The 7,796-nt window shown below is 43.9% G+C and overlaps 1 protein-coding gene across 1 annotated transcript; it reads right to left on the reverse strand.

Moving 5' to 3' along the window:
• Positions 1-636: 636 nt before the first annotated feature.
• Positions 637-2,979, reverse strand: LOC134609415 (tubulin polyglutamylase TTLL5-like). Its single transcript, XM_063453092.1, has one exon. It carries the CDS (start codon positions 2,977-2,979, stop codon positions 637-639), a length of 2,343 nt encoding a protein of 780 aa, XP_063309162.1.
• Between the last annotated feature and the right edge of the window lie 4,817 nt (positions 2,980-7,796).

The raw sequence follows: 7,796 nt of genomic DNA on the forward strand, positions 1-7,796 counted from the left end.
GAGCCTGACGCAGCACCGATGGGTAAGTGACAAAAGTGTTTTTAACCCTTTCTGCGCTGTTGAGGGACAATGCATGGGAATAGGGCACTGTAGGGTACTATCGTGCTAGGAATACAACTTTGTATTCCTAGCAGTATAGTTTCCCTTTAAGCGCTCAGGTCAAGATCAGCACAGGTTGAGGTCTGTCTGTCTCTGGCTAACTGAGCAGTAGAAATACTACTACCTGTCTTACCTGGCTTTGATAGTAAAGATGTCTCAGGAACAATCGAACCACAAAGCTCCAGAAGATTCTTTTCTAGATCCTCTTGTTCTAGTCCCTCCAATCAGCTCATCCTTAGGTTATTAAAAGAAAAAAAAGCAAGAAAAGATGGTAAACCCATGCCACATAAAATACATTTTACAATCAAGATGCTAGCTATCCATGGAGAACTCTACATATGCAATATGGAATCGGAATATATTATAGATGAATATAAGATTAGCTCTTACAATAGCTGAAATAAATGTCTAACAGATATTAACATTTTGTCTTAATTTGTATTTTTGGGGTTGTCTGTAAGTCAGAAAGCAGACATATCATTGTAATATTGTACCTGTTTTTGGTTTTGTGTCAGATTTGGGTGCATGCTGGTCCCACTATAGCCGATCGAGCTCCGCACAAAGATTTTGATAGGTAGACGAGAAGCCAGTGACGATGTTTAATAGCTCACTGGGTCCTCTTCTTGCTAACATCTTGCTATGGTGGTGAAGAGAATTGATGTTCGCTCTGGCAGTTGATTTTAGGCTGGACTCCAGAACAGGAGGCTGTGGATCAACTACTCTCATGCTTCCTGAGTCCTTGCTAGAGTCCCTGATGCTACATAGTCCCCGTCTCACGATGTCTTTGGGAACTCTTTCGCTGCTCTGGTGATATGTTTTAGATGGACTGACTGAATTATACCCAGATTTATGTGTGCAGTCTTTTTTACTATTAAAATGAGTAACTTGCTTGAGCGTCAAAACAGGGTCCACGGGCCTGCTCATCTGCAGTGGCGGCAGCTTTCGCTGATACAGCGCCGAGGATCCACTACTGCTGGATTTTTGATCTGACAGCTTTGTTGATAGAAGATGACGAGGCTGAATGTTATCCAGGCGTTTGCATTCCACTAAATCTGGCACTCGCTGTCTCTCCACCTCCTTGGAAGCTTTTTCACTGCTCATGTGAGAAGCTTTAGATGGACTGACTGACTTATTTGTCTGTAGCGATGGCTGCTTTTGCCCACGCAGCACAGAGTGTTGCCCAACACCAACACTGCTGGCTTTTGGATCTGACATCTTCGCTGCATGGAGATGGCGAGGCTGAATCTTATTAAGGGGTTTGCATGTCACTAAAGATGTAACTCCCTGTCTCCTCACATCCTTGGGAGTTGTTCTACTATGAGATGGACTGCCTTGACTGAGTGCTATCTCATGGTTGTTTGTCCGCAGTGGTGGCAGCTTTCGCTCATACAGCGCAGAGTGTTGCCCAACTCCACTACTGCGGGAACCCGACTCTGATGGCTTCTTTGTAAAAAGATGACAAGCCAGCATGTTATTAAAGGACTTGTATTTCAAGAAATTGCTATATTTCTTCCATGTGTCCTTGTGGGGGAAGATTCGAATAAAACCGCCTCTTCTCTCTTCCTCCTCCTTGATCTCACAAATGATCTTCATCTTCTCTTGTAAGAGTGAGGATTCGGTCTGTCCAGCAGCTGTCTTTTGATATCCTGCTTTCACTTTTGCAGCTGTTGTGGGCCCTTCTTTGTCCATATTCTGCTGGGTATTTTCACACTGCACACCAATTAATGTCAGCATGTCTGCAAGCAGATTTGCCTTGATTTTTAATGCAAGGGGTCCATCAGAAACCAGCGACGGCATCAGATTAACTTCCAACAGCCAGGGCTTTAAGGTTTCATCAATTAAGACATCAAAGCCGTACAATTCAAAACACTTTCTTCTGTCAGCGAGAGTTCCTTGAAACACTGAGCCAATAGAGCCTTCTGACGATATTATGGTCTTAATAACAAGCTCTTCTATTTTAGACATGAGCGTGGCTGTGTCTTTTCCCAATTCCTTTAGGTGACGCAGCAAAGCACCCATGCTCCATAAACTGCCGTGATTTTCCACTTCCGGATTTGTGGATCTCACATAGTTTGCATTTGCTTTGTTTATGCTGGTGTTGGTCAAATGCATATATTGATTTTTCATGTTCTCCTCCGTTGGTTTGTATTGATTAGTGGCAAACCTTGTCAGACCCTCTTCATAGAGGTAAATAATGAGTGGATCATATGATGTGACCAGTACAAAGAGGCGTAGGTCAAATTTAAATCCGTCAACAAGAAGTGGATTTTTTATATAGCGTGACACTAGGAGCTTTTCCCTTCTGTTTATTTGAGAGAAGGAATTGATAATCTGAATTCCGCGGCCTTGACAGGCAGAGACAGGCTTTGAGATCCACGGGCCTTGATCCTTGGAAATAACTTTGCAGAATTCCTGGTTATCTTTGGGAAGTAAATAACTCTGGGGTAGGAAGTTGTATGTCTGGGCCCCATGTTTCTTCTGCATAGTTTGAATGTTTTTGCAGAGAAGATCCTTGCGTCCCAACTCCACAGAATTGGGGAAGTGGTTGATTTTCTGATTTTTGGAAAGATTTGCCAAGACAGAAGTATTAATGTATGGTCCTGTCCACATCAAATTGAAATTGCTACTGCTGGCTTCCACTTTCTGAAACCCATGAGCAGATAGCATTGTGCTAACCGGCTGATTCCCGATACGAGCCATCTTGTATGCCAGGTGGTAGCGTTCTCCCACCTCACGCAGGCATACCTTTCCAGTTGCGCCTTCTGCTTGAAATTTCACCACTGGCGTTTTTTCTGAACCCCCAGTCCATATTATGCAGGGGTGGTGTTCTTTCTCCTGGCGCTCAGAGGGTTCACCCTTCTTAGGCTGTTGTCCAGCCATGATTATATATTTAGCTGGTATCAATATCTGTGTAATACCAAAGAATGAATTTGCTACTGCTCTCTTAGCCTCCTGTTCAGTTGGCTGCTATGCAGTGCAATGACTAAGTGAAGCAGTAGCAGCACAGTCAGCTTAGAGGAGCATAGTGATGTCAGAGCAGCACTGTGAAGTCAGAGGAGCAGGGGAGGCCAAGGAAAGAGATTTGCAGAGTTTTCCCAATAAGGTTTCAGTTCAAAGTATAGCCCCAATATCAGATTATCATAAAATTGCATTAAAATTGACGTTGCCTCAAAGATATACAGCTTATATGCTTACATTCTTCTCCGTCGTCAATAAAAATGTTTTGTTTTGTTTTTCACTTTACATCACTGAAGTGGTTGTGGTCCCCAGAGTACACCTGTAATATTGATTATCATTTTTTTTTGTAAAATTTTTTCTCCTAAAAGAGTTTTTTCATTAGAAGTAGGAAGGTAGATATACACAGTGTAAGCATATACACTTTTGTTCTTCACATAAAAAGTGCTGCCCTGCTTAACCTCTGATTTGACAAGTCTTTACAAAGGCAGCACAGTTTATGTGATGCTCAACGTGAATTTCAAACGTCTTGCTTTCTTTTTTCAGTTTCATTTCTCTTTTGTTTTCCTGTGTTCTCTTGTTGTGTTGTGTTTTTTATCCTGCTTTGATGCCTTTCTTGTTACCCTTCAAGAAAAGTGTTAGTCTGCTTACTGTGTTTCACCACACTGCAGGCAGGAACTTGACATTAACGGTTTACATTAACTTTTTTGCACCATGTCACTCTGCACATGAAATGTTCTGCTCTGATTAACTTCAGCTGCTACTTGTCCATGGAGATCCATCATAGTTCATTTGCGGGATCGCAGTCCACTTCAGATTTATGTGGGTTTTTGCTGTTGCTTTTGCATTGTTTGTTTTCTATGAATGTGGGTTTTATTTTCTTTCTTGTTCCCCTTCAGGGAATAATCTATACATTTATAATCTATATATTTCTGATTAGTAAATGCGGCAGACATCTTACCGAACAGATATTTAGCCTCGTCATGTCAGCAATGGCAAATGCCAATTAATTTAAATATGGGTATCAGACCCCCCCCCCCCACCACCACCACTCTACTGAGACTGCTCTTTGCAATATCCTGAGTGCCAGCTCTACACATTTCCTAATCACAGCTATATCCAAAGGCCATTACTCCATTACTCCATACTAATTCTTCTTGACCTCTCTGCTGCCTTTGACACTGTTGATCATGTCCTCCTCCTCCAAACTTTTCAATTTTTCGGCCTCTGTGACACCTCCTCCTCTTGCCCTGTCTTGGTTTGAGTCCCGCAAGGATCTGTTTTTGTTCCCCTTCTGTTCTCTCTTTATACTGCCTCTCTTGGCAAACTCATTAACTCTTTTGGATTCCGCTACCATCTGTATGCCAATGACACCCAGATATATCTCTCCTTCCCTGAACTCACCCTCGCGGTCCTGCAACATGTCACTGCTTGCCTTTCTTCTATTTCTGATTGGATGTCCACCCGCTTTCTGAAACTCAGTCTCTCTAAAACTGAGCTTCTTATTTTTCCCCGTCATAATGCTGATCCTCCTCCTTCGCTCTCCCTGCAAGTTGATGGTACTTGTATCAGTCCATCCTTGCAAGCTCCTTGCCTTGGTGTTATCTTTGATCCTGGCCTCACCTTTGCCCCACATATCCATTATGTTGCTAAAACATGTTGATTCCACCTTAAAAATATCGCCCGCATCCGCCCCTTTCTCACGCAAGATGCTGCCAAGGAGCTTGTTCATGCTCTGGTAATCTCTTGCATGGATTACTGTAATTCTCTCCTAGTTGGTCTCCCCAAAAGCCAAACTGCCCCGCTACAATCGGTAGTGAATGCTGCCGCCAGGCTGATCTTTCTCACCCATCTTTCCTCCCATACCTTGCCCCTCTGGCGATCCTTACACATTTCTTCCCGATTCATAGATATGCCACTTCTCGGCCTCTTCGCTCTGTCGGTGACCTTCTTCTGTCCGCTGCTTGCACCCTTACTGCTCGTGTTTGCAGGACTTCTCGCGGGCGGCTCCTTTCTTTTGGAACATCCTGCCTACCCCCATCAGAATCTACCCTAGCCATTAATTGTTTAAGTAGTCCCTCAAAACACATCTGTTCAGAAATGCTTATGGACTCCCAGAGTAACTATCTATCTATACTTACCCAAGTCTGTCTCTTGCTCTCCTAAAGAGTCTTACTTAACTCTCATCTCCATTTCTGCTTCTTTTCCACCTTTTTTGGTGGCTGTCACCCTTGCTGCCCTGTTGTGTATTTGTACATACATCTCATCTAGACTGTAAGCTCTTTTGAGCAGGGTCCTCATCTACCTATTGTTTCTGTGTCTCTGTGTAAATGTCTCATGTATTGTAATGTCTCATGTAAATGTTTCATAGTATTGTAAAGCGCTGCAGAATTAGTTGGCGCTTAATAAATACCAATAATAATAATAATAATAATAATAATAATAATAATCATTTTGTATCAACTCTTAGGGCCCAAAAACGAATTCTTGAACAATTACATATGCATCTGTTTAGCTTATGATGAATACTCTCCGTAACACTTTCACATTTAAAGCTCGTGAGACAACTACCACAAGGTCAGCAACTCTGCACCTGGCGGAGCTGCAACCCAGATGGCTAGCCCACGAGACCACCAGGGAAAACACTGAACTACCAGTGAATTGATTACTGCCTTCTTCCTGCGCAGGAGGGGGGGGGAAATGCATACAAAAAAGGTATTACATTGTGGAGAGGCTGATCACTGAAACAGCCTCCCCACACATTGTCATCCTCTCCTTACCACCACTGCAGTACACACACAAGAGTATAATTGGTGTAAGAACCCCCATGTCATGATTCAGCGGCCACAATATGACACTATATCCTTCTAATCAACATACTGTGCACAGTATGTCTTTTTATTTTTTTATTTTATTTTATTACAGCTAGGGGTATCCAAATAGCATTGAAATTAACTTTGAATACATTTTAAATTCCTGAAGATTGACACTTGATGGAATGAATATATACACTTTTTGCCACAAGAACAGACTTGGACTCCTGTAGTAGCTCTGTTCTGTGACAGTTATTGAACCTGTTCCAGCATTGTTCCCAAGCTGTGCTCCTGTTTGCTTCTCTTCTTGATTCATAATTACCACCTTGCTGCATTTTCACTTTAAATTCAGGACAATTCACACTTTAGGAAACACTGCAAGTGACCTTTGTGTCAAATGTGTCAATATAGTGCCATGTAGTAAAATCACATAAACTTTATAGAGGAGGGTCAAGGTTATTAAGTGATACCTGGACAGCGAAATGTGCCAAGATGGCACTCAGGATATTGCAAAAAGCATGTATGTACGTAGTGGGGAATTGCGATGGAGCCTAGAACAAAATCTAACCCCATTAAACACCCCCAATAACGACAGACCACTTAGTATGGATGAAACAGGCCACAGCATTTATTATCACAACTAAATTACTGCATAACACATCCATAACTTTATTTATTAAATCTCTTCTTTTCTGTAACCAAAACATTAGACATAAATAAGCATAAATTAACATATATACATATATAACTCCACCCATAGTGTTATACAGTGACCCAACCGTCCTTGCCAATAAAAACATGGAGTGGTTCCTAATCACCACTCCCTCTCACCTCCCCCCTCGTCATAAAAATCCTTCCAATGCCTGCCATCAGCCGACCTTATCCACGCTCGATGGGCACGAGACCTCAGGCAACCTAAAGTTAAAACCTTTAGAGCAGGGGAGGTTTGAGACCTTAAAAAACTTGTTCATCTCATTCCATCTACTTAAACGTAACCTCAAACTCAATTGGCAAGGACATACCCCCGCCACAACCCCGCTGTTTTACGCCTAAATCAGCGGGGGACCCCATCACAACCAGCCATGGCCTGTTCCACCACTTCACGCAGCGCTAGAGTAACAGAGGTCAAGTCCGACCTCCAGCAAGCGCACCCCTCCCTTCGAGATACCCAGGCCACCTTTGGCCAAACCCAAAATGCGAACCGGAAGTGTTCATGTTTTAGTTATTCATTTTGTCCGTCATACGTTTAGTCATTTTGTTATGGCCATGACAAACCTAGAAACCCATCTATTCTGATGACCGACGGCAGCTCACCAGGGCACTCACATTGCGGAGTGCACTGCCAACAGGAAAGGGCGATAGGCGCAGCCTAGCCCCTGGGAACCTCAGGGAAGAAACAGAATGCGTAACATGTCCCGACCGAAGAGCACCCAAGTCCTAAACCACCACCGACCCACGTCATTCCACCCCCGGGAGGACAAAACCCCTGGTACCCCATGAGGCGGGGCAGCTGACCCCGTATGAGGAGGAGCCACACTCCCTTCACGTAGCCGGAGCCAGACCACCGAACCTCCGCCATTCGAGCCCTCCGAACCATCGGCGCAGGCACGCCCAGCCTGGCGGCGTCTGTAGCCGCCCCCAACCAAATAAATGCCCTTTGAATTCCCCACCATCCTTATCCAGGAAGTCGAGCCCCCAAGAGGAAGAACCCCAACTAGATGGACGCGGGGTTGAAAAACCCACCTCCGAGAAACAAACCGGGGAGGAGGCCGAACAATCCCAGGGACGGAACAGTACTCCCAACGAAAACAGGCAAATGACGGAACCCTGCACCGCCCCCGATCGGAACGGTATATTACAGACCATCCTGGAAACCCATTACAGCTTGCTAGGACAAAATACAAAACAGTATATCTACATATGATACCT

The sequence above is a fragment of the Pelobates fuscus genome, chromosome 4 (assembly GCF_036172605.1).
Source record: "Pelobates fuscus isolate aPelFus1 chromosome 4, aPelFus1.pri, whole genome shotgun sequence".
NCBI classification, from domain to species: Eukaryota; Metazoa; Chordata; class Amphibia; order Anura; family Pelobatidae; genus Pelobates; species Pelobates fuscus.

Coding starts and splice junctions, on each gene's coding strand:
- LOC134609415 (XM_063453092.1), bottom strand. CDS start 2,979: ATGGCTGGACAACAGCCTAAGAAGGGTGAACCCTCTGAGCGCCAGGAG.